Source organism: Triticum aestivum, chromosome 1A, assembly GCF_018294505.1.
Source record: "Triticum aestivum cultivar Chinese Spring chromosome 1A, IWGSC CS RefSeq v2.1, whole genome shotgun sequence".
NCBI lineage: Eukaryota > Viridiplantae > Streptophyta > Magnoliopsida > Poales > Poaceae > Triticum > Triticum aestivum.
The window spans coordinates 519,802,645-519,830,136 of record NC_057794.1 but is presented as its reverse complement, the minus strand read 5'-3'; the positions used below and the strand labels follow the sequence as shown (position 1 = coordinate 519,830,136).

Here is a 27,492-nt window from a genome sequence, read left to right as displayed (position 1 = left end):
AAAAGAACTAGAGATGTTCTAAACCCACCAAGCACCAAAACCCCCGCCCCCCGCCCTCCGCCGCCGCCGTGGCCCCACCCGCCAAACCCTAGCCCCCGTCGCCGGCAGCGGTGGGCAGCGGCGATGGCCACTGCGCGCGACGTCGAGGAGGTCGTCCAGAAGCTCGCCTCCGACCGCGCCAGGCCCCGCGATGTGAGTACCCTGCTCCGCTCTGCTCTCCCCCCTAATCGGTCAATCAGTCCACCAATCATCTCCGACGACCTCCGATTCTGAGGACGGCGGCGCTCCTGGTGGCTCCGACGACCTCCTCCTCCGACCGATTCTGATTGCTCCGCCGCGTGCTGCTGCAGGAAGGGGTGAAGCTGCTGGGGACGTGGCTGCAGGGCGACCGCGCCCCCACCTTCTGCCGCCTCCTCGCCCGCAACACCGCCAGGGCCAAGCCCGGCCACCTCGCCTCCGGTAGCCACCTCCCACCTGCTCTGCTTCCATTTCGCTCGCTCCCCCCCTCGTCGACGCTTGTCATGCGTTTGCTGTTCCGCAGGGGCCACGTGGCCGTTCCTCATCACCGCGCTCGCCAAGTGCGTCCTCGCCGACATCGCAGCCAAGAGGCGCGGAGCCACCAGGAGCGCCGCCGCCGGGATGCTCCGTGCCGCCGTCCGCTGCGCAGAGGACGCCAGGCTCTCAGGTAATATTAAGCTAACAGTATTCCAAGGCCCTTCTTCTTCGTCCTGCTCCTTCCTTATTATGCCCAATCATTGCGACTCTGTTATCTGAAGTGCCCTGGAATAATGTAGTGCCCTGGAATTCTCGTCCAAATACTATTGCTAGTGCCTATTGTTGTTGACCGCAGCTTAATACTGGAATCATGTGGAATGTGGTATATCTTTTGCCATATGTTCTTACTCGTAGAGTTTGTGTTGGAGATACAGTAACTGTAAGCTTGGCAGTGGGTGTTAAATGTTTTGCTTGTGGTCTCAGCATTCTGTTATACCGTGAATTGATGTATTATGCGAGGTTTTACTTGCTCTGTTAACATTCTGAAAAGTTATCCAAACACTATTGTTAGTGCATATTGTTGCCTACCATAGCTTAGTATTGGGAGTCATGTGTTTTCTTATTCATACATCCTGTGTTGGACATATAATACTGTAAGCTTGACATTGGGTGTTGCATATTATGTTTGTGGTTTCAGCACTCTGTTTTTGGGCAAGCTGATAAATCACGTAGGCCTTAACCACGTGCTATTGCTACTTTGCTAGCATTATGCTTAATTTTTTTTATCTACTAGACTTCCATGCAAGTGGTTCTTCAATTGTTTTTATATGGAATATATGCTGGAAGGTGCACGCCATTAAAGATGGTTCACTGTCGTTGCAGGGCACTCCTTACTTTTGGTTTCAGTTGCTAAGCAGCTTTTTAGTCATATATTGGAGGTCATAAAAGATGCTCCCAGCTTTCAGCTAGAGTACAGCCCAATTCTCCGGCAGCTTTTGACTGTGAAGGAGTACCGATATCAGATGAAACCTCGAACATACAGCAGTGAGTTGCCATATCAATGCTCTCCCTGTTTTCATATCACAATGCCCTTTTGTTCTGTTCTTAATAAAATTCTGTATCTTCGCAAGATCTTGTAGTGCTCTATATGAAGAAGGTTGCGACTGGTTTTGATGCAAACTTCAGCAATCAAGCCAGCTCAAAGGAGGAATCCTTCCGCTGTACGTGGACTCTCCATGTTCTACTTGAAAACCCACCTGGCGATTATCCTGACACCATGAGGGAGGAGGTTCTTAATGGATTCTGTGCAATATTCTCACATATTAGGAGGCAAGTAGTCTCTGACCAAGTCTTTTCGGCTCTCCTGTTGAACCCCCTTAATTTCCAAGAGGAGCGGGGTGTTCATTTTAATAGCATCTCTTGTCAATTCTCTGAGTTGGAAATCATATATTAATTTTGTGGGATCAGGGAGGATGGAAAGCTGACTAGCAAGCTTATGGAATGCGTTAACACCTTTTTACTCATGGATGGACCAAACCTTGGAGACAAATCTGTGGAGATCCATAAAGCAGTTCAAGATTTTATATTGCGTTCGTGGCTGATGACTCGTGATCTGCGGCTGAAGGTTCTTATGACCCGACTTGCATTTTTCAACTTTGTTTCATATTTTTTATGTTTGATTCATCGTGAAGTTATTGTTGCTTCCAGAGCTTGTTCATCACATATGTGAAAATTCAGTTGAAGCTTGCTAGAGCTATTCCAAAGGTTTTGGAAAGAAAAAACCTTCTTGGTGTCATCATGGACGACCTAGATCAAAATGTTAACACTGAAGCAGGTTTATTATGGTAAAGGCTACTACTATGCTTTTCAGAGTTATGATTTTGACTTCTTCATTTACTAAGTTCAATAAATGTAGGTGTGAGGCATCTCGAGATGCGAAAGACGTGTCCTTAAGATGCTCCTTGGAAGAGTTAATGGATCTATCTGCTACTATTTTTTATCAGGTAATAGATATGCACACACAACTTTAACTTAACTCTTCTGAATCTCGTAGTAAATCAGCATTTTGTTTTTTATAATATACAAGTGACTTTTTATAACCGTGTAGGCATATAAATCCCCCACACCAATGAGGGGAGATGATGAGAAAAAATTGAAGACGGAGGATGTTATTAGCCGCATCACGAATAGCCTAAAAAAAGGATCTCTATGTTGGTAAGCTATACATGACACCATTTTTATCCCTGTAAGAAAACATCCTTTATCTTCTTTATATGAATTCTCAGATGTGTACCCTGAATATGGTGCCTTCCAAGCTTGAATCCTCTTACAACTGCATTTACTTGACCAAGATTCAGTAACTTCTATTAGACGCTTTATTGTGTGTAGTATCTTTCCATGCCTTTAGTTGTTTCTCTCTAATTTGAGTAACTCTTGACAAAGGAAAACCATCTGTATTCTAGTTGAAAAGTCAATTTTAGTCACCGAGACACTGACTAGTTGAGCCACTCTTGAGTCTTAACCATTGAGAAAGCGCTGACCCTCGTGTGGTCAACTCTTAACCATTGAGAAAGCGCTGACCCTTGTGTGGTCAACTCTTAACCATTGAGAAAGCTCTGTTACCCCCGTGTGACCACATGTACCTCCTACATGTTCGCGGGGGGGGGGGGGGGGCATACTTCTCAACAGATGTTCTATAATATTCTTTGGTGAACACACGGACAGATTGACTAATGGATCTTTTTTTTTTTTTGCACAGGATTGGTACCACATGTCTTCTTGTTCACAAGTATGGATATCGAGTAGACAAATCTTTGTTGATCAGTTGGCTCCAAGCATGTTGTCAATCTTTGAAAAGGTAACTGTACTTTCAATGTGCCATAGTTTTTGGTTAATGCAGTTATATGTTGTACCATCTCAGTTGACTTTGTTATGCTTATCCAGTGCTTTGAGCAAGGCAAACGTCATACGTTCTCAGGATTCACTGCTTTGGATTATCAGGTTTGTTTTGGTGGTAGTGAATTTTTTGGGAGTTTGTTGACATCATAAAACATGTAGGGCTGTTGTATGGAGTATAGTAAATACACTACTGGTACCAGTTATATGGAATATATGTAAGCACCAAGTTACATCTTCTATGGCTTGCTAATTAGTAGAACTGCCTGATTATCAATGATCTTAACAGGGCACTTAAGGAGTTCTCTGCGATGTTCATAGTGAATACTAGGGAGGAATCACATTGTTTATTAACAAAAGGCGAGGTTGTTTTTCGATTCCATATTAACTTTCTGTTTATGCCACTTGCATTTCAGTAGTTTTTGGTACTTACATCTATTGCTATGGAAAATACTGGTTAACTGGATCAGGGCTAAAGTGGATCCTCCTCTATCATATGCCATCCCCGTATCACTATATGCATGCTCTAGAATAATTTGGACTCGCATTTTTTTTCAGCTTGTATCTTTCAAATTAGATAACATTCAAAAAGTTGGAGTAATAAGTGAATATTTTATGAGGGATAATACATCAACAAGACTGCAAGGAATTGCAAGTATCTGTATCATTCATTACTTAATGCAGCTCTTTAGTTTGTATATGAATTATACTGTAATTTCCAGTATTTTGCAAGTGGCCCATTTCAATTTTACCAACCATTATGTACTGGCTTTGGTTTAGCTGGCCCCACTGTTACACATTGGTTTAACATGTCCACTGTTACACATTAGATATGTAAACATTTGCTTGCATGCTTACAAGGTTTTGTCTATTATTTTTTCTCAAGGTTATCAGATTGTCAAAACCCAAAACATGGCATCACTTTATTTTTAAATGCTTTAACCAACCAAGTCTTGTCACTTTTCTGCAAGTAAATTTATGACACTGATAGTTCTATTCAATATGTGTGATATCTGTTTATTTGCAGATGTCAATTGTTGAAGGTTATTGGCAAGATATCTGGAATTCCCTCATTCATGCACTTCCTTTGTTTAGCCCCACAGCTCTAGTGGTGAGTTCCAGTAAATTTCTTTTCCATATTTGCAGTTTTTTCAACCCCTACATTTTGGACATTTGAACACTTCATTCAAAAGCCCGATGTCATTGCCAGTCAGTACGCTAGATGCTTTTCATTCAAACCCTGCACTAATAGCTGATCTTAGCTCACAATATCTCAGTAAAATATCGCTATAATTACTAGAATGCTATTAATTCACGGTGTGTAATTTTTTATTTTTTATTTTTTATTTTTAGGGATTCAGAACTTAAAATGACTTTGAGACCGAATTTGAAGCATTGATCTGAACCTGATACATCCATGGTCAAATACATTAAGAGATGCAAGACATTCGCTGTTTATCATCGGTGACTTTTTCCTGGTACTGGATTATTCTTGCTGTTAGATGACCACAAAGATTTGAATGTTTAGTGATGCCCACCAACCTTTGAGTTCATATTGACTGCAAAGATTAAGTATGTAGTGATGCTCCCCAAGATTGAGTGGTGTTGGTATTGGAAATAGATATAGAACTCTGCATACTGAAATTGAACTCTGCATACAAACTCCCTGCCTTTTTATGCACTAGCGGTATTTTGCTTTGTTGTTATTGTGAGTGGTGGTAGGGGTGTTACTTGCCATTGCAAATTTAAGCTTTAACTTGTTACATTACACTACATCTATCTACTTTACACTCTGATAGTGTATACTGTGTACTTTTGTAGGCCGATTCAGCTCTAAATCTCTTGGGTGGAATGATCATGCGGGTGAGCTTTTTAGCCTGAGCTTACGACATGTTATATTATATACTGTGTATGACCTATAGCTGGCATTAGTTGGCTTTTAACTTCTGTAATTTATCTTGCTTTCTTCTTTTAGGATCAAGTCCATACTTCAGTTGTGTCAGAAGATACATGGAACCTGCAAACTTTTAAACAATCGCCATCACCGTATGCCTTCTTTTCCATAAACTCATTCATGTTGATTTCTTTATGGCTATGGTAGCTGCTAGTTGCCATATTTGTGGTAGCTTACTAGTGCTATTCCTTAATTTATTTTCTTTGTTCTCGGCATCCCTTCCCTTAGATAGAATTTTGCCTTCTAGTTTTTTCCGAGTTCCGACATTCTTGCTAGTTGTGACTTGTGTGTCAACTTTTTAGAAAAATAATTCTGGTCCTCATTGTGTGTCAACTTTTTAGAAAAATAATTATGGTCCTCATGGAAGTTATGTTTGTACTCTACTAATCATTCTCGCTCTAGGTCTGCTCTGTACTTCATTGCTTGTTACTTCTCAAGGATAGGGTTGCAGGTATGTTTTCTATCATTTTACTACGTTAACTAGTTAGAGCCCTGAATATGGTAGACTTGACCCCATTTTTTCGAAAAGCAGCTTTAGTTATCTTAAACCCTACCCTTTTGCTACTTCTCTTTTTATTGAGGGATTCTTAAATCATAAAACCCAACTTAAGGTAAACACAGAAGAATTGGGCAAAAAAGGACTTTAAATGGCTGAGATCATTTTCCCAGTTCGCTAGGTTTGCTTGGTGCCCAAATTCAAATTGTTCAAGTAAATTTGGTTATATTCCTCCCAAACGGAGTTCTATTATGTAAGAAACTTTATATGGTTTACTGCTGGTCATTCTGAAAATTATTATGCGCATGTTGTTTCATAATTTTCTATATTAATGGCTGCAGCTCACCGGTAGTGTTTGCCAGATTGTTCACATGTTCCTATATTGTTTATGACTAAAGTTGAAAAATATTGAAGCTGCTCCTGCCTCTGTATAGTTTCCATGCTTGCCAAACTGATCAGTAGGTAAACAGGACAGTATGAATGTACGATAGTGGGGATTTATAAACCAGCACAAAATAAAATCAGCTCAGGTTCGATGTACTAGTCCAAATCATACGACCTACTTAGTAATCTGCCATTATCAGATAAAGCAGCCGCCGCCTTATTTTCGTATGTATCTCAAATACGCTCAAAGGATGCATTTGTTAATTGACACCTCGCTATGCAGGGCGATTTATCCAATTCTAGCCTTGTTCGAAAGAATCTGCTAAGATCAACTTTGGAGTTGATTCAGTCAGTGTCAAAGGTGGTCCTATATTTAACCCCTTTTCTATCTTTGTATTGTATCCATTTTAAACTTTTGTTCAAGTTATGTATACTTCTCAATCCACAAACATTTGACCAAACTCTGCCTCCTCTCCAGTTATGTTAACTCCTGGTTTAGCTGCACTCATGTTCTAGAATGTGAATGCATGGCTCAGGCCTGTATATGGTGAATTGGTGATTGCTAAATGAACTCTATGCAGCAACCACACATCTAGGCGACAGGGCAACAATAACATGAAAGAACTTGTTTCGGAATTTATATGGCTTGTGTTCATATAGTTTATATCTTACATCTTTACAGATGCTATTTTATAATTCTCTGTAACTTAGCTTCTGTGTGCATTTCTCTTACTAACTGAATCATGCAGGGAATTTCCGTTACTCACGAACTCATTGTTATAGTAATTCTGCTATGTGCCAACATGCATATTGATAGTCCCATTGTTTACACATTTTTGGTTATTTTTTCATTTTTTCTCAGCTTTCTCCGTTGACTTCTGTGTTGTAAATGTTTTTTTCCTCTTCTGCAAGGGAGTATGGTTTGTATGTGATTACTGCATGCCTTAAATGAATGTGAGTTTTGCTGAAATGAGTTTCTTGATGGTGTGATTATTTAAGTCTATCTGATCTGATTTGATCTAGTTTACACTTACGTTTACTCCTTATGTTATTGTGATGTATTTTACTGTGGTGTTTATTTGCTTATACACTAATAAATCTTGTAGTCCTTATGTTATTGTCCGTACACTAATTTTGTTAACACTGTTGAGCAAGATAGCAAATTGAACTTGGGTTTGCTCTAGCATTTCATCACCATGTATTGTCCATTTTCGTATGTACATTCTGCACCACTACATCTATTTTTTTCTCACTTCCTGTCGGGAATTAGTCATCCATTTTAAATTGCCATCGAGATATTCAAGCTCAGTTACTGATATACGTTCTACGGCAGGGATCCTCTCTTTTAAATGAGCAAAATGTTGTGATGATTCCTGAAGCCATTTTTTCTATCTGTGCTGGTTTTTCATCATCAGCCATTAACTCAGCAAATGCATCCCAACTGTTTGATGAATGCAAGGACTTCTCCAAGGTATGTTACAGTTTGTTACAAACACTTCAATCTTTCTGAATATTTCTTTCTGGTTGCCTTCTACTAATTTTGTTTATTTTAGTTGTTACTCGAGAGTGAGAGTTGGGTCATCAAAGATGAACTAGGTTACTCTGTGGAAGCCTTATCAGAAATCAGTACTGAAAGTTCTACCAAGGTGATTTACTTGTTTTCCTGTTTTTCTCACAATAGTTTTGGGTCTGTGAGTAGCATGTGTCTATGCAATATGCATTGAACTTATAAAGCCATGTCCTGTAAACATGGATTTTTTGTTATGAAGTCATCTGATTTCATGGGCAACTGAAAGCCATTTTGACTTAACATGCACTGCAAACGTATGTAAATAATACTCCCTCCGTTCGGAATTAGTTGTCGTAGAAATGGATGTATCTAGACGTATTTTAGTTCTAGATACATCCATTTCCGAGACAAGTAATTCGGAACGGAGGGAGTAGATATATTCAGATTTTCTCATTTCTCATTGTGAAAGACCCAAATGAAAAGTGATATATCAAATATGACATAGTTATGTATGTTTTATTTTTATTCCACTTCTATGTATGTTGCTTACAGAAGGTTACTCATTTCTTAAACAGGTCATATCTGATAAATGCAACCGAGCACACCTTCCTGGGCACATCCAACAGCAATTGCTTGATCAGCTTATGGAGTTCGAAGGATTTATGGCCTCAAATGAACAGCTTGAGAAAGTGGACTTATGTACTCTTGTATACCGTTGTTCCCTCCTCTGCAATCTAATTCATTGTGCACTATTGTCAAGGTATCTTTTTTCTAGTCATATGTATCTGTTGTAATCAGTTGGTGACATCAACATCTGTGTCTTTTTTTTTGACTCAAATAGGATACCCAAATTGTAGTTACCAATTACTTAGCTAGTTACGTCGTAATCTTTACCAAATACTGTTATATGTTTTCCTGTAGTACCAATCAGTCTTATGTTGTATAACTCCATGCTTGTATTTCTCTATTTTTGTTAATGAACAGGCAGTGCTCTCGCCTGGTATTCCAATTTTTTTCCTTATATTATTCTGTGAATTTTTGCAGGGCAATAGAAGAAAATTCTTTATTTCTTAAAGAATTATTTGGTCATGTTACTGGCATCATAAAATATATGATATCAATGGTTATGAAAAAGCACGAGGAACTATCTCATGGTCTTACTAGTGTAGGCTCTGCATTTGAGACAGCCGGCTCCATTTTATCCTCATTTCAGACCTTCCTCTCTGCTCCAATTTTTAGACTGCGGAGTGTTAGTAACAGAGCCAGCTCTGTGCTTATTAAAGGTGTCACTGTATTGCTTGATGAACTATTGGTGGAATTCTCTCAGTTGTTTTCTCGTCTTTCTAGCTCTGCGAATAATTCTGATAGTGAGAACACTAATAAAATGTTGCCAATATCTTCTGTCAACTTGTCAGAAGATCTAAATCCTTTTGTTGACCACAAAAGTGTTGTTGATATGGATTTTGATATGACGGACTCTGGTGAGGTTGACTCTATCACAGCTAGTGTAAGTGGAAGTATTGGTATCTCGTCACGCCTTTTGGAGTGGAAGCTTGAACTAGTTGGTGTTATTTCAACTTTTTTCTCAGTGTCAGCACCCCATACATGGGAAATCTTGTACAACTTAGTGGAGAAAGAGAGTGATGTCAAGGTACAAATTTGTAATAGAATCTGCTTCATGTTCATTTTATTGTTGTTGTTGTACTTATATACTATCATTGTAACATTTTATTTCCTTTTGAAGGTCTCCCATGCCATCCTGCTTAATCTTTGTCAAAATATCTCCGCTTCATCTAAAAGTTTATCTTCTGTGGTACCGTCCGACTCATACTTGAGTTATACTCTAATTTGTACTAAGCTATTGCCTTATGAGTTTTATCCACTCAAGCTTTATGTGTTTTTAACCTTTTGGTTTTGGTCATGCAGGTCCATTTGCTATTCGATATGAGGGAGAAATGTGCAAGTTTACTACTTGGTTCTGCTGACTGCTTAACACATGTACATGCCTTGTTAAGAACTTTAATGGTTACACGTGATGTTGGACAAAATACTGATGGAAAGCTGCAAGCATATAATGAGGTTTCAAATGAGGTTGGTAGCTGGGATAATCATTTTGCTATGCAAAATATATTTCTCTGTTGTTAGTTTTGTTGTCTTCAATGAAAAGTTAACTTAGTGGAGTCCTGAATCTAAGCCATGAATAAACTTAAGAATCACAGTCAATCATTGTTATTGAATAGGCTGTTACTTCTTTTTAATAAAATGCATATCGGGCAAGGGCATTTTGATCAATTATGTTACAGTGGAATTGGCACTGAACATGTTTTCCTCCTCCCCTTCCAAGTTTTACTGGTGACCTAATGTATTGTTAGATATTTGCATGCCACTTCAATGAGCAGTGACGATTGATTTCAATTTCCTTGATTAGTTGTGTTTAGTGGTTCAAACTACTGAACATACTCAATTGTGCCAGAGTAAGGATGTAGAGAACATCTTTCAAACAAAGAAATGCTCCTTTCTAGTTTCTTCGAAATCCCATAAATCATCGGGTAAGAACTGATCAGAATCGTTCATAAATCATTGTACTTAGAATAAATCAGAGTTAATATGCTGATCCTGACAGGTTTCAGTACGGACCAGCTGGTTGCATAATCCTTGTTGGTCCATTGATCCAAAGAAATACCTGTAATAGTGCTTGGCCTACATTTTTTTATCCACTGCTGGAACCTGGAAGTAACGAACTGCAACATATGTTCTAATTATCTGCAGAACCAGGACATTCTATTAGACTTGGTGACTAAAGGTACTGAGATCAGCATCACAGATTGGTTTTTCCGGATCAAGCTCATTGATTGCATCACCCACTTTATTCACTTGTTCCCTGATGGTGCGCAGGTGATATATTTTTTCCGTTTTCTGTTATCTCGTACTACCATTTCAAATTATGTGTATAATGAATTGAATATTCTCATTTCAGGATATGATTGGACATTTCCTCAACATGCTGCATGATACTGATTATCGTGTTAGGTTGTATCTGGCTAGGAAAATGGTTGTGCTATTCGAAACATGGGAAGGACATGATGAATTGTTTCGTGACGTTTGGTAAGTGTTTGACGACGATACATGCTGTTAAATTCGTTTGGCTACACCAGTTAGTCAACCCTGTACATCAATGATGATTGGCATTTAGATTGCCAACCTCTAATCATGAGAGTTAGCTTACCAGTGTTCTGTTAATGTCAGCTCAAATATTGGTGTCAAGATGGTGCAGTTCTCCAGCGAGATTCCAGTTAAATCTAGAGAAGTCTTAGCTGTTGGTCCACAATCTGTTCCAGTTATTGAAACTGTCCTCATTACATTAGCTCATTTGTCTGTGCATAGTGAGGAGGTTGAATTTGAGGTATGTTTGTTCTCGTTGTCACAAAGTATTTCTGGGACATGTGTCACCATTATGTGTTTGCCTACTGATGTCTAATTCATGTTGGAAAAAAAATATTGGTCTGACTCTGCACTGAAGTTTCTCACTCAACATAATTTTGTCCTGTCTGATGTTGCAGTGTGCATTCATGATTTCTGCAGTTGCTGCTATACAGCCTTCTCAGCGGTATTTTCACAACAAATGAACTTTTTGTTGGTTTATGGAAATATTACCGTGCTTACTCTCTTTTCATGCTACTTCTCAGAAAATTGGAATATGCTTTATTTGATTTTATCTCAAGAAAGCTCAGTTACGCTTCACGAAGTAAGGTGAGTGGACATTCATCTACTTTATTGAGTTTACTAGAAGAGAATGACTTGCTTGTGGCAAACTAAAATTTGCATATTGTGATTTCTTCTCCATACCCAGTATTTGGACCAACTGATGGGTCCAATTCTCTTCCGGTGGGTTGCCTGTGAAGTGAGCCTAGTTTCACTTGTTAAGGTAATCTTCTTTTCTAGTGCTTATTACATTTCGATAATTGATTCTGAAATATGATTTCAATGTTTCCACATAGCGCCACAAAATGATGCCATTAAAAAGTTAAGCAAACTGAACACAGCTTAAATGGTTGATTAATGAGATAAGTAGGTCATTAGCTCCAGCTGACGTTGGATCTTCATAAATCCTGAGATCTGAGCTGTTGGATCTTCATAAAGCCACCATCCAGTTCCGAAAGGGCATTGCTCTCATGAGAGAAGGCGACACAGAATAGCTGTGTCGTGATAGTATACATCCAGGGTTCACAATGCCATCTGGAATCTGGTCTTCTGGCATGGGGATAAGCCAGAGTATATACTCTGAACACAGTACAATTGATTAGTTTTGCTGTGAACAGTCATAAACTGGAAAGTTTATTTACTTATTTTTAGGGTTTGTAAGATTTCCAGCTGTTATTGTATTAATGAATTACTCATTCATGCGTTAATGCATTGTACTTCTCATGCAATTTCTTACAGGTGCAAGAGATGTTTGGTTTTGATACGGCCAAGCCAAAGGAGTTCATTGAACATATCTGCCCATGGCTTCTTTCGTTCCTTATTCTCAGAGGTGATGCCGCTGGCCTTAATTGGATATCCAAGGTGTGTTCACCATTATTCTAAAACATAATACTAGCTTTGCTGTTGATTCTTAGTTTCTGTTTTTTTTCTGTAGTGTTTCATTCTACATGTAAGAAGCTTGTAAACAACGGAACATACAAAATAAAATTCAAAATTGACCTTGTGAATTAACTTCCCTGAAAGAAAAACATACCAAACATCGCAGTATTATTAGTTTCAAAAGTTCTTTGACTATTTGATAGTACTGTGTACAAATGCTTTTTATAAGGCGTTTTCTCTAGTCTCCACTGCCCAGTACTTGAATGCATTGAATGTCTATGGTCTAATTTTTTTTTTCACCTTTATGCACTTTTCAGACGTTGTTACAACCTTTATCTGCTGTCATCAAGGGATATTTTGTTCAGATCTTTGGATTGTGTATTGCCGCCAAAAATGGCACTGGGCCAGAGAAGGACTTGGCAGAAACTGTCTTATACGAATCACTTTTACAGCTTGGCGAAATTTCTGAGTTTGAGCGTGATGATCTCATTAGAAAACATATGGTATGCTTTCTGAGTAAACATCTCCCCTTCGATCTGCATGCAATGTTTGCTGTTCCTTTGTGTATTGTAATATTTATATGTTGTTTTCATCTAGTGCATTTACATATACACAGCAAAGTGATGTTGTTTGTGCTCCTTTTTGTGGTTGACTTTTACAATCTAGATGTTCTCAATCTTTTATCAGCTGTTATTCATTATCGCACTCATTCTTGTCCTATTTTTAGGTTTCCATTGTGGGCGTTTTGCTCACAGTTTCATCCACTGCTCGCCAATCAGAACTGCCATACTTTTCCAAGGAGATTTTAGCACGCACAATCAAACAAGTTGTTGATGGATTCATGGATACAGCGTATGTCCTTATTTTTCATGTATCCTACACAATTTTGATGGTCAAGTGCTGATGTAACAAAATCATTGCTACGCCTCTTTCATTTTAGGGACGACGATTCGGCTGATACGGTGGTTATTGACAAAGTTAATATATTCCGTGCTGACAGAGTTTTTAAGGTATTTTGTTTTTTCACGTGTTCAATGTTTATCTAATTTCTGAATTCTTAACTGCAAATTAGAATGTTTTCTGGCAATTATTAACTGCAATGTTATGCTGCAATCTGAGGGATGAATAGTCAAGAGTGTTATCTGCCAGCCACACTGTTCCTGTGATTATTATTTTTATATGTTGTACCTAGAGTTCAATATCATGAGAAGTGTATTCCTCAAGTAAACCAAATGAATGTTAAACCTTCCTCACAAACGAATTATGATGTTCAACCGAAAAAGAATACCTGGAGTTCAATATCTAAAGTGTATTCCTTGAGGGCCTGTATTTATGAGTGGGGATTAGTTCTTGCCTATCCAATTAAAACTTTTCAAACTACGAAGTGTTTTGTGCAAGTCTGCGGTTGTTCATCGACAACATAGGGACAAATGAAAACATTACTTTGGTCTAATCTATATATTAGTTCTTTTGTTATGTGGGTTTGACCAAGTTCCATGTTTTTTTCTTCTTATTTGGTTATAGTTCCTGTTGGCAATACATCAACAAGTTACAGAAGCAGGCCATCCTAGGCACATGAGTCATCGGCTTTGTGCGATTGAGGTTTTAATAGATGTACTTGGGCACAGAGTGGTACATTATAGCACTTGCTTGTAAGTGTTTTTCCTGTTCTCTTGTCATTGCTGTACCAGATGATTTTTAGATGTCTGTCAGTTTGGAATGGATTTTGTCGTTGTCATCTAGCACCCTCAAATATTTCAATGATCCAACTTTAGACTTGCTCAGCAAGAAAATGTGTTATACCTGATGTAATCTTCTGTAGGAATGTGATTCATGTTTCCAGTTTGATGCTGGCTCCTGCGTGTCAATGGCTCAATGCCATTGTCAGAGCTTTAGTTGGAGCACCAATTACTATGCAGTATTTCTAAAAGTTAATTAACTGCCTTCATTTAAGTGCATGTGCAGTTCTGAATTACTAGACTTCTTGGTTCATGCTGTGTTCTAGCACTGGGTTTTACTTTTATCTTGTCTTGTACAACCTCTGTCCCAAAATACTTGTCTTAGATTTGTCTAGATACGGATGTATCTAGGCACATACAAATCTAAGACAAGTATTTTGGGACGAAGGGAGTATTAATCTAAATTGTACTGGGTGCATGTCTCGACTGCAGCTATATTATTTGTATAGTGGGGAATTATATCTGGAGGCAACCATTGCAAGGCCAGTGCTGCAACATTTTATCTAAATTGTTGGTTGCTTTCAATGCAAACTCATCTACAGAAACTGTCGCTGTGCTTGGCACACAGCTCCAGGTTATTTTCACAAATAACGTTATTGGTTTCCTTCTTGTACTTCTTCTGTCACTTACTCTTCTCATCTGGACTGTTGCAGCTTTTGGTTCCTAAATTAATCACCTGTTGCCTACCTAATGATCAAGAAGGAGGATGTCCCAATGGGGATTTGTCAAAAGTTCTATCTTTGCTTCGTCAATTAACAGTTGATGCTGATCCCTTGCTTTATGATTACATACGAGTACGCTTCATCTCCACTGATCCACTCTTTATCTACCATTGCAGTCTGACAGGCTGCAACATGTTTTCCTTATCATCGTTGTGATCTTTTTTGTTCTTAATGGCCTTGCAGGATTTGGAACCACTTCCTGCTCTTGATTGCTTGAAAGATATAAAAGTTTTCCATGCTTCACTTTCTGACTCATATGCCTCAAGAGACCAGTTTCTGAAGGTTGCTGTTCATTTCTTTTTTTCCTATAATTATTATTGTAATATTTGTTATGGGCTAATGTATTACTTTTAACTTCCTGTAGTTTGTTCACAGGGCTCCTCACTTGCCTGCAGAATTATTTTTGCTGAGGTATGCCCTTACTTGCACAGCATATGTGAAACATGTTAGCTTAGACCATCATGATATCGTATCATGTCTTTCTTTTGAAGTCATCATGTTATTTGTTCTAACATAATTCTTGTTCTTGTAAGTCTTCGTACACATCACAAGAAGTTATTATCGGGAGAAATCATCTGCAGAGGCGATGTATCTGTCGGTAATGCTGACACAGTTAGTTGCTGGCGCAGCGACCCAGATGTTGTTTCGGCTGTATGGACTCTTGTTGGCCTTTGCAGCTCATCATCTGTTGCAAATGAAGCTTCAGTGCTTGCTGATTTTATCTCTAGGGTGTGCTTTCTATCTTCATCCTTTTGCCATGCCCATTATATTGTTAATGCGATTTTTCTCTTGTAATCACTTTTTTTCAACATAAGTGCAGGCTGGTATATCTGATGCTCATCAAGTAATATTCGATGTTCCAAATCTTACTCAAAAGCACTCCTTACAACTTCAAAGTGGTTCTACTTCCAAGGAAGATAAATTGTGTTCAGACTATGGTATTTCTGATGATATCTTGCTTGATCTTCTGAAACTTTTGAAGACTTATTTATCAGACGGGTCTGTTGAAATAATAGAAGTTACTTCACAGACATTGAAGGTAAGTTACTTCTAACTCTTTGTGTGAAGATTTGTGACTGCTTATGGTGGTAATTACTGAGCACATTTTACATGGACTAATGATGACTTGTTCGATTGTTAAATTTTACATGGAATTGCAAGTGTCATGAACATCCTAGATTCAGCTTTATTAGTAATGTCACTACAATGCGTTTAAGAGCTGGTTTTTGCTTTTGTTTCCATAAACAGGGGATTCTGTCAACATCGAAGGGCCTCAATTCTCTGCAGTGTCTTGATTCTCTTGATAGATCTTTACTGATGGTATTTAGTGCTACATTGTCGCGTTTCTTATGTCCTTTCAAGTTCATTTTTCATGCCTTCCAGCTTATCTTTTCACCTACTCATTTTTTTTCCATAGGTTCATTCGAGGGGAATAAACACTCAGTTAGTTGAGCAGACACTTTTGGGAATGGACAAGTATTCTACTGGTGAGCGATAGCTTGTACCTTTTATAAATTGATGATTTGTGTTATTTTTTCCTTTTAGTTGCACGACTTCAAATTTTACAGCTGCAAATTTGTTATTTTCTTTTCAGAAGCAATTTTGTTCTTTGTTTTACTCCATTTTCATGTTGGAATTATTCTGAATGGTTTGCTCTACAATGCACTATCCCAGAATGGAACAGAGACATATGCCACATCCATAAAGATAAATTATTCAACCATAAATATTTGGACGAATTAACAAGCGTAGCGCACCATGTAAATTTTTTTACTGGCAAGTTGACAGATTGGATTTTATTGTGCACTCGTTGTTTCTGGTCCCACACAATACTTGACAAATTGTATCATGAGATTTTGTATGTGCGTATGCCTGAATATTCTGAAATCTGTATAGTGCACCATGTAATATTTTCAAATATGGGCCTGTGTTCGCTGGTAATTCCAGATTAAATTAATTGCCGTTTTGGTTGAACTTTTGTTTGATAGTTCCACTTGAAGATTCAGACATCTGGCAAACTGATGGTCAGCCGTATGAGCAATGGTTATGTACCCTAGTGAGCTCGCTCATTTCCCATTGTGATGACATCATCTTAAGGTATAATTTTCCACAGAAAATATAGCCGTGACATTACTCAGTGTGACTGTAACCTCTATAGAGCTTGATAATGGTGTTTTTCTTACAGACTTTGTAGAAGTCTTGTTTTTCTTAAAGTTGAGGCTGCTGAGCTTTTGCTGGCAAGTGCTCTGGTGAATATTGCTGGCAATATGGATTCTAATAGCAGCATTTGCGTATTAATTTCCTCAAAGGTTTGTACCACACGAAGTTATTTGGTTGCTTGAAAACTGTCAATTGATGCCTTTCGTGATATATGCATGTAGGTTGAGAAAATAATTTTTTGCGACTCGAATTATATGATGAAATCAGTTAAGCTATTTCTGGATGCACTGAATGTTGTCAGATCTTTTTATGTTACCGAACGAGCCAGAGCTTCCCCTTATAATACTAGAGCTTCCCCCTCCCCTTACAATACTCCGAAGGTATGTTTTTAATGGCAGTCTGTTCGGCTGCTTGTTTCTAAATTTTGTGTATCATGACCATTGTTTTCTCTTACCATAGTTACACACTTACATGATATATGATTGAAGGCTCATGACAAGTTTTTCTGCGCCTGTCAATTGTATATCTCCAAGATATCACTTAGCATTTAGTTTTTCGTGGGAAGCGCTCAAGTTATTGGCATCTTTATGCTAAAAAACCATGGTTCGCTACTCTCGCATGGAACTCGATTACTTTAGAGTTGTTATCATGGTTTCTTTACTGAAAAATTCTCTTTGTTGCATGACACTTCACAATGTAATATTGAGTTGTTGACCATATAGTCAACACATCTTCTTTTTCTTGAGAGTGTTCCATTTGGTAACTTTCTGTGACTGCATCACATCAAAGAGCAATTTACTGTTCCTTTGCCTTCCAGCTTTCTTGTCTTTTACTTTAAATGATTTGACTCAGATACTGCATGCATGAATCAAGCAATCGGCATACAAATCCACTTGGCGGGCCTAGTTGATTATTTACTATTGTATGGTAGCCTTTAACAATCCTGTCTGTCAGGAATGAACGTATCAGGAGCCAATACTCAATGTCCTGATGTCACAAACTTAACTACTGTTTTTCTTCAATAGTAATGTTGTGCACTTGATGAACTTATTTCTGTTTATTTCTACTTTCCAACTGCCTATGGATCTTCTGTAGGATGGTAGTAGATCCGCTAGATCCAAAAGTAGGTCACCAGCGGCAACGCCGTCATCTTCATGGAGGAAGGTACCTTATTATCTTATCTTCTCTCTTTTAGAAAAAAACAGGTATCTTTTGCTGTAGATTTTTCATTGCCGTACGCATTTCTGTAAATCTTGGTATACAAGAGGATATCTGTCGTATTTTTACAGTTCTTGGCTGTCACAAGCTCATAAACATGCCATTCTATATTTCTATTGATGAATTGGCGTATTATCTCTCCTCTTAGCAATGAATTAAGTAATGAATTTTTGGGGATGCTCTTAGACTCCACCTTTAATCTTTAGGCCTGCAGGAGCATGTCCTTCGAAAATAGCAATTCCTTTGTAGTGTACTCCTTTTCATCCATGCTTCTATGTTTTTCTGTAGTTGGCACATGCGAAGCTTCTCACATCAGTCTATCTCAAAAGTTTGAATGTTTGCTTGTAACTGGGGAGAATGTCTACAGCTGCTATCCCTTTCTTAACATGTCATTAATTCTCCAGGTGTACTGGCTTTCGGTTGATTATCTTGTAGCTGCCAGAGCTGCTCAAGTAAGTGTGATAACTTTGTCATTATGTTGTTTGTTTCCTTTGTTATTTGCCGATCTCTATTATAGTTCTCTAGATGTTCAGTTACCTTCCATTGAAAATATGTTTAGCTACAGTCTTTGGTTTGAACCCATGTCTGGATATGGTAAAAAGTGCATGGCTGGAGTAATAGGATCGATGTGCTGTTTTGTATGGGTTCTGGAGTAATAGTATCCCGTCCCTCGCAGTGGTATTTAACAAAATAAAACTTGTTCTAACATTTCAACCATGAATAGTTCTTGGCCACAGAAATGCTTGCTGCACCAAACCTTTCTTCTGCATACAGTTTTTTCCACCTTACGCCTCTAGAGACTGAATGTTTCAATGCTTCAAGGGCTCCTTTTCTCTTTGATGGCACTGATTGTTGCTTTCTACTGGATTTTTGTAGCGTTGCTCATGTGACTTTGCGACACTTATGTATGTTGAACTTTGGTGTGAGGAACAATTCAATAAGCTGGACCTAGGACCTCCAGATTTTTCACAGCAAGAGTCGGTCAGTCCACTTTACATTTCGTCGGTTGTTGCTTTACATCTTGCTTGTGCTTTTTTAGCTCTATTTTGATGTCTTCAGTTGTGTCAAATTATGTTTCTTCCTCTTTCCAGTTGCCACCACATATTGGGCTATTGGTTGAGGCATTTACTCACATAAATGAGCCGGACAGCATTTATGGAATAACACTGGCCAATGAGGTTACTCGCACAACTTCTATTTGTAATTGTTGATTTATTTTGGGCGTGTTCTAATTTTATGTACGAAATCCGGTTGTTCTTAAAACGCCATTTTACTTTCACCTTTCTGTGTGAACTCCATACAAATTTGAAAATAGTGAAGGGAAATAATCTTCATCCATCGCCACATAGGCACACAATCGTTAAATTCACATTATAAACGTCTTATATTTAGGAACAGAAGGAATACTATTTTAGATATAACAGTTTTGCTGTTAAGGTCTGGAAGTTATGCATCTTAGATTGCTTCTTGTTCTGGCTGTATCTTGAACAGGTAGCTTCTCAAATCATCAGATATGAGCATGAGGGTAACTGGAGCAGCGCTCTTGAATATTATGATTTACTAGTAAGATCAACCCCGAAGGAGAACCTTGCCAATTTTGCTGGGACAGTGTTGACTGGACCATCTGTGTCTTCTAAAGCAGAGGAGAATCTGCTGAACTGGAAAATGCACAAAGGTCTGATGAGGTCATTGCAGAAAACTGGATGTAGCCATGTGCTTGATATTTACAGCCAAGGGTTAACCAACCAAAAAGCGTGCCTTCAACAGGATTCAGAGTTTGTTGATATACAAGTTAGTATTGCGTATTCTAGATAATATGCTTATTGCTAGATTTTGTAGTAGTTTTGTTATATGTTTGACTATCTATCTCGCAGTACGAAGCTGCTTGGAGGGCAGGAAACTGGGATTTCTCCTTTTTCGTTCCATACTCTTCGCAGCCTTCAAGCCGCTCCCGCGATTATTGTCTTTTCAATGAAAATTTGCACAGGTTCGTATTCTTCATTTGTCCTTTCTTGCATATCAATATGTTTTACACGTTCCACATTACCTTCTGTTGAAACAGCTCTAAGTTAATTAATTATTTTCATTTCGCCATTTTGCCCTTACCTTCTGAAAACTTGTTTCCCTACTTGTATATCTTTTAACTTTCTCTGCATGCTTCAGTTGCCTAAGAGCTCTTCAGAATGGTGATTCTGAGCAGTTCCAGGGGAAACTTTCCCATTCCAAAATGGTAGTGTTCAGTGTTTATATTAATTTACACAGGGTACTCATTTGGGTTTCTCTAGACTGTAACTTATTTACTTTGTCCTCTTGTAGGATCTCGTGTTGGCTCTTTCAAATGCTAGCAAGGAGAGCACGAAATACATCCACTCTACCGTTCTCAAATTACAAGTACTCCTTGTGATTATATGCTGGCCTTTCATGTTTTTGCTTATCGTTAGGTACATTACTTCTAACATTTTGTTAATTTAGATGCTAGATCATCTTTCTATGGCATGGGAGCTACGCTGGAAATTTTGTCCCGACCAAGCTCCAAAATTTAATGTTGGAACTGAGGAATTTTCTCTTGTGCCTGCTGTACCCAAGAGGAATCAGGTTCTGACGCTTTCCTTGTCATATATTGAAACCATTTTGTTAATACTTGAACTTTCCTGGTTGCCTAATCATTTCGTTACCTTTTTTTTGCAGCTGGAGTTGTTGAGTAAAGAGTGGAATTTCATCCTGTGTCAAACAGAACGTAACCTTGATCTTTTTGAACCCTTTTTAGCATTCAGACGTGGCCTCCTTAAGATCTTAGGTTCTGAAGAACATCTCATAGAACATTTATTTCAATCCGCTTCTGCACTCCGGAAGGTTGGCTCACTTCTTTACTCCGACTATGGGTCCACTGTGTTTGTTTGCTTCGTACATCATGATTATTTTCTGGATTCAGGGATTAAGGTTTTCTTTGGCTGCGGCTTCCTTATATGAACTCAAAGAACTTTGCTGTCACAGAGATCAGCAAACTGTGCCAAGCACTTATTTCCTGTCAAAGGTAAACAATTTACCTTTCTGTTATCCGACTGCTGATTTGAACTTTTGAAGTTCTAACTTGCTTTCCTTTCCCTTTCTCTTTTGCATCTTAATATCAGAGCATGTTTTTTTATGTGATCAATTGAAGTTCATATTCTGATAATCCTGCATTCACTCTCCAGCTTGAAGAAGCTAAACTGCTGAGAGCTCAGGGGCAGCATGATATGGCTATTGGTCTTGGTAAATACATACTGAAGAACCATACTGATGAGAGAAACAAATCAGATGTCTACCGATTGGTTGGCAAGTGGTTGGCTGAAACAAGATCGAGCAAGTAATCCTTTATATTTGATGCCTCGTATACTGTTTTTCTATTGCGAAGTGAGAACTCTTTCCACTTTTTGTATGTGTTGTTAACATGAACATTCTTTATAATAATTTTGTAGCTCAAGAACAATCATTGAAGACTACCTAAACCACTCTGTAGCTCTTGACAAAAAGTACATGTCCAGGCAGTGTCGCACGCATTTTCATTTAGCACATTACACATACAACTTGTTCAAAAGCTACGAGGAAAGACTTTCATCCAATGAATGGCAAGCCGCTCTGCGTTTAAGGAAATACAAGGTAGCTGAGTTGACAATGCCATCAATATTTGACTTTAAGCTTTGTTTATCTTAATCAATTGCTATTTAATGCAGACTAAGGAGTTGGATACGCTGCTTAAAAGACTCAAAAATTCATCCAAGGCACGTAGATAACTGGAACTTTTGAGTGTTGCTGAAACCTGAAAAGCAAGGTCTTTTATTCTTGCTACCTCGTATACTAAGCCTTCAAAATTTCAGGCTGAGAAAAGTGATTATGGTGCGAAAATCCAAGAGTTGCAGAAACAACTTGCACTTGACAGAGAAGAAGCACAGAAGATTCAGGTGTGCATATACTGTTTATCCAAGCTTCACACCAAAATTTCAAGTTCATGGTCCCTTCATATATACCAAATATACTGTTTAATAGTTCTATCCAATAACCATATATCCAGAAAAGGTGCTGATATATAGGCAAAACCTACCGTTCTCAAAAATTAACTATTTGGCAAACGGATGATGCAATATTATGATAATTTACAGAAAGATGCATTCACTTCATGTTGTGCATATATATGCCAAATTTAGTGGTAAATTCATCTGAGGCATAGAGTGCCAGAATGATGATTATTGCATCATGCAGTATTCTCTTTTACTGATTTTTCTTTTCGTAGTTGTCTACATCCAGAGGTGGAGCCAGCATACCACCAATGAGTTAATCTAATAATTTTTTGCATATCTTATACAATCACTATCTATCCATGGAGCTAAGCTCATACATTCGTCAATCTGACCATGCACTGGAATTGACTCCTATGGTGTCTGTCCTGCTTCCCCCGTCTACATTTTGGACTAGCGTGTCATGTGATTTTCATAAATGGGGTTATGGTGTCCATAGGAGCACCAAATATGGAGTCCCTCGTTCATTATGGCCTCAGTAGAAACTCACAGCATAATTTTAGCGTTACAATTAGTTGGGCATGTTGAGTGTTATGCAACGCATTCCATGGAATATTAAATTTCTCAGTTTGTTTTGAGCGTTTTATTAACTTGAGCCCTTTTACCAGGATGATCGAGACGAGTTCTTGAGTCTAGCACTTGAGGGGTACCAACGTTCCCTAGTTGTTGGTGGCAAATATGACCTACAAGTGGTATGCAATATATTTTCTGGGAATGTTCTTGTTCTTTCAGTCTCAATGTGTTTCATACTGCAAAACGGTTTACCTTCAATTCTGTGTTCTGTTCTCAAGGATACTGTTGCTTATGTCAGTGTCAAACATCTTACATTCAGGTTTTCCGGTTGGTATCACTGTGGTTTAATCTCTTCTCAAGGAAACAAGTTGTGGACTCAATGATTAAAACAACAAAAGAGGTCATCTCTTTTAGCTCCATTTCATTATTCCTGCTGGTACTTTTTTCCCTTCCATGCTAAAAAACTTTATTTTTTGGTTCGATAGGTCCAAAGCTACAAGTTCATACCATTGGTCTACCAGATTGCTTCTAGACTTGGGAGTTCAAAAGATGCTCAGGGGTCAACAAACTTCCAGGTATGCACAACATTGAGAACTGTCATATGTTGCTTCCGTGAGTAAACATGAATATGAACCTCTCAAGTAAGATCATTATTTTCCCTGGCAGAATGCATTAGCTTCTCTCTTGAAGAAAATGGCCATTGATCATCCATATCATACAATATGTCAGGTATTAAAGTTACAGTCTTCTATATATTGGAAGAACTACGATCAAAGTCTATTTTCATGGTTTTCATACAATGCGTATTGTTTTAGTGTTGAACCTAATAGTATATTGAATAGTGAACCCAGATCTAGTCAGCCAAATGCTGAATGCATGTAAAACAATCGTATAACATGGTCAGTACTGTATCAACTAATACAAATACCAACACAACGTTGTTTTAGGAGAACCCCAGCACGACTTTCACCATTAGGCCTAGTTGATGTATGGAGCAACTCGAGCACATTTTTGTTAAATCTGAGATTCTTTCAGGCCAGTAGAACACTCTTTTGCTGTTTTAAGTATGTGTCATTCTTTGGCCTCAGCTTTTGGCTCTAGCAAATGGTGACCGTGTCAAAGACAAGCAAAGAAGTAGAAGTTCTTTTGTTGTAGATATGGACAAGAAGCTTGCTGCTGAGAATCTATTAAAGGAGCTATCTTCTTTTCATGGGGCTTTGATTCGTCAGGTTTGCCACTTCTTACAATGATCATTTTATCGCGATATTCTTAACCATGGAGGTGGTCATGTAATATATTATTCATGATGCTCATCCCCACGTCTTATAGATGAAGCAAATGGTTGAGATCTACATTAGGTTAGCGGAACTGGAGACTAGGAAGGAGGTTAGTTACCTGTTCAAATAACGGCTTGTAGGGGATTTGTATACATACATTCTCCATGCTGACATATTCTTTTTGTACATCTGGTTTTCAGGACACTAACAAAAAAATCTCACTACCCAGGGAGTTCCGCAGCATTTGCCAGCTTGAACTTGCAAAGGTACTTTTTATGAAATTTACTTCTACAAATTCCTTCTGTCGCTTCCAGCTGAAAAATTACTATATGGTTAGGACAATAAGCAGTCTTTGCTTTGTGGGACCTTCTGATTTTCCTTGATTAATAACCTGGGTCTGTGTGTTCTCAACCGTGGGTGTTTTAAATGACTTATGGAAATTTCACTACGCTGCTTCTTTGTTTGTTTGATTTCATCAGGTTCCTGTTGTGACTGCTACTATTCCAGTTGATCCTAATTGTCGGTATGAAGAAGGTACCTTTCCACATTTCAGTGGGCTGGTGGATTCTATTACGTAAGTTGGGTTTTGGTTTAACACATTGTTTGTACCCGAGGATTTACTGTTTTTGGTCTTTATTGACTGTTGGAAGTCTTCCTCCATGACAGTATAATGAATGGAATTAATGCTCCAAAAGTTATTCAGTGTATTGGCTCGGATGGTAACAGATACCGCCAACTTGCAAAATCTGGAAATGATGACCTGCGACAAGATGCTGTATGTTGTTCTCTTTCATTTTATTGAGAAGTTCGACAATGTATTAGGCATACAGGGTTTGACACTAAATCAGTACTTAACTTTGGCAAAAGCTATAGTTGCCTGTGAATATCATAATACACCGCACTTCCACCCGGAGCCTGAGTAAACGCTGTCTTGTGTAAATTTCAGGTTATGGAGCAATTTTTTAGTTTGGTAAATATGTTCTTGCAAAATCACAGAGATACTTCGGAAAGGAGATTGCGAATACGCACATATAATGTAGGAATGAATGCCATAAATTTGCATTTCTCTTAAGTTTCTCCATGCCTATTTTGCAACTTGTGACAAATCAACTACTTTCTCAAGGTTGTTCCTTTCACCCCAAGTGCTGGTGTTGTTGAATGGGTAAATAGGACTGTTCCGCTTGGTGACTATCTCTTAGACAGGTAATTCTGTTCAGATTCCAGTTGTTATATGTAAAATAAATTCCAATTTCTGGATGTTTTTTATTAATTAAAGGTATTTTTGATTTCTAAAAAAACACGTCTTTCATTGGTTCGGACAGCAATAGAATTGGCGGAGCACATGCACGATATGGAACTGGAGACTGGACATTTCTGCAATGTAGAGAGCACCTGGCGTGTGTATGTTCATATCTGGAGCTTTCACTTTTATATATTCCAATAAATGATGATTAGTGTCCTTTCTGAAAGCACTTATGTTTTGTAGGAGAAAGACAAAAGGAAGGCGTTTTTCAAAATCTGCGACAACTTTAGGTTTTTGTTGATTATTTTCATTTACTGAAAAATGCAGAAGTAAAGTTGTCTGTTTTGCTTACATTTTCTTTTCTTTTTTCCTTGTCCTGCAATAACCAGGCCTGTGATGCACCATTTCTTCATTGAGAGATTCTTGCAGCCCGCAGACTGGTTCCAAAGTAGACTTGCGTACACAAGAAGTGTGGCAGCAAGCTCAATGGTAACTTTCATTTTAGTTGGTGAACGGGAGTCATTTGTCTTTGCCTATACCGGTTACTAATTTTGAGGGTTCAGGTGGGATATATTGTTGGGCTTGGAGATCGCCATTCCATGAACATTCTCATTGATGAAGACACAGCCGAGGTTGTGCACATTGATCTTGGTGTTGCATTTGAGCAGGGTCTCATGCTTAAAACACCTGAACGGGTACGTGATCGAAACCATACCATTGTAATGTTTGCTACTACTCCCTCCGTTCTAAAATAGATGACTCTCATCTTTTTTAGAATGGAGGTTACCATCCTGAAGCCTACTATGTGCGTGAAGCCTACTATAAATGATAGCCTGGATTAAGTTTCCATCTGTGCTTGTAGGTTCCATTCCGGCTGACAAGGGACATCATAGACGGCATGGGCGTTACTGGCACTGAAGGTGTATTCAAAAGATGCTGTGAGAAAACCCTGTCTGTTATGAGAGAAAACAAAGAGGCATTGCTAACCATTATTGAAGTATGTAGATTGCCAAAAGTTTTTTCATAAATGCATTCATCAGGCAAGTCGCCATTACAGTTTATCCTGATAATTGATCTAACATGTCAGGTCTTCATCCATGATCCTCTTTATAAATGGGCCCTTTCGCCACTGAAAGCCTTGCAGCGTCAGAAGGTAACCAGATGATTTTTCGGTTATACAAGTATAAATGTCCACTATGCATGACTACAGCTTGCAGCGCCGGTGCTGCTGCATATGTCAGCGCTAAAGCCACTATATCGTCCATACATACAATCTTTGTCGAAACATACACCATTTTTTTTATTAATTTCCCTTTGGAAAGTGTGGAATTCCAAAGTCTGAAGTAACATCTGATCCTTCAGGAAACTGAATACAATGACTCGTGCCTGGATGATTCTCAAGAGGCGTACGAGGGCAACAAGGACGCGGCCCGTGCGATACTCCGCGTCAAACAGAAGCTGGACGGTTATGAGGACGGCGAGATGAGGAGCGTAGAGGGGCAGGTCCAGCAGCTCATACAGGATGCGGTAGACACTGATCGGTTATGCCAGATGTTCCCAGGGTGGGCACCTTGGCTGTGAAGCCGCCCATGAGAAAGAACATAGATGGGAGATTCCGAACCCGCGGTAGAAGCGATGTTGTGACTGCTAGAGAAGCTTTTACTTTTGGTGCCCGGCGCCTGTTTTTGTGCGTGAAGGTGAGAAACATGGATGGAGATTCCGAACCCACGGTAAAAGCGATTTTGTCACTGCTTGAGAAGCTTTTACTTTCGGTGCTTGCTCTTGTGCGCGAAGGTGGGAGAGGGACTTATCACATCATACATGGGCCTGTAGGTGTACATATAACTGTTGTAGATATACTTGTCTGTTGATTGTATATAAAGGGGCCTCTTGTCTGGAGGATGTACGCATCGGAAGAAAGGTAAAACTCATGAGTAGTGTTGATGAAATGCAAAAGAAGTTGCTTTTCGAGGACTATTGTCTTTTCTTTATAATTCACTAACCGCAGTGCACGCCACAAGGACATGAATATCTTTTGACCATGGTGTCTGATGCACAACAACTATTGATGTGTGGAAAGTGAATTGGAGAGCAAATAAGAGGCAGCAAGCAGGGAAATAATTTTATGTGTGATTAGTGTAGATATCATTCACAACAAACATCGAATACAAATATTCATAATTTGGTATCTGCAAAGTTTTGGCATTGATTATCCTAATGAAAGAGCCCATGATGGTTAAATAGAAAATT

The 27,492-nt window shown here is 38.7% G+C and overlaps 1 protein-coding gene across 2 annotated transcripts; it reads left to right on the top strand.

Annotated features, from left to right (window-relative positions):
- Positions 1-27,213, top strand: LOC123062353 (serine/threonine-protein kinase ATM). 2 transcript variants are annotated; one of them, XM_044485822.1, is made up of 78 exons: positions 1-192; positions 351-459; positions 542-685; positions 1,378-1,539; positions 1,626-1,824; positions 1,963-2,119; positions 2,203-2,339; positions 2,411-2,498; positions 2,603-2,709; positions 3,254-3,352; positions 3,439-3,495; positions 3,680-3,755; positions 4,418-4,501; positions 5,212-5,253; positions 5,366-5,436; positions 5,747-5,795; positions 6,508-6,585; positions 7,558-7,695; positions 7,778-7,870; positions 8,310-8,494; positions 8,779-9,385; positions 9,479-9,547; positions 9,661-9,825; positions 10,504-10,629; positions 10,712-10,839; positions 10,981-11,137; positions 11,295-11,341; positions 11,421-11,484; positions 11,585-11,659; positions 12,175-12,297; positions 12,633-12,818; positions 13,043-13,167; positions 13,256-13,325; positions 13,840-13,967; positions 14,487-14,628; positions 14,708-14,848; positions 14,960-15,058; positions 15,141-15,187; positions 15,310-15,505; positions 15,597-15,815; positions 16,025-16,096; positions 16,194-16,263; positions 16,765-16,873; positions 16,962-17,085; positions 17,158-17,316; positions 18,032-18,100; positions 18,559-18,606; positions 19,031-19,135; positions 19,246-19,332; positions 19,646-19,945; positions 20,029-20,141; positions 20,318-20,384; positions 20,471-20,545; positions 20,627-20,749; positions 20,843-21,007; positions 21,087-21,188; positions 21,349-21,500; positions 21,613-21,793; positions 21,868-21,915; positions 22,012-22,095; positions 22,818-22,901; positions 23,042-23,122; positions 23,208-23,297; positions 23,389-23,451; positions 23,811-23,951; positions 24,052-24,108; positions 24,200-24,265; positions 24,479-24,573; positions 24,666-24,774; positions 24,946-25,035; positions 25,123-25,202; positions 25,322-25,400; positions 25,486-25,532; positions 25,632-25,731; positions 25,806-25,937; positions 26,105-26,239; positions 26,330-26,395; positions 26,605-27,213. In XM_044485822.1, exons 1-78 carry the CDS (start codon positions 124-126, stop codon positions 26,821-26,823), a joined length of 9,045 nt encoding a protein of 3,014 aa, XP_044341757.1. In that variant the 5' UTR covers positions 1-123; the 3' UTR covers positions 26,824-27,213. The 2 variants fall into 2 exon arrangements, with proteins under 2 accessions (XP_044341757.1, XP_044341761.1); XM_044485826.1 differs by lacking the exons at positions 1-192; positions 351-459; positions 542-685; ... (8 more) ...; positions 3,680-3,755; positions 4,418-4,501 and adding an exon at positions 4,774-4,868.
- Positions 27,214-27,492: the final 279 nt, after the last annotated feature.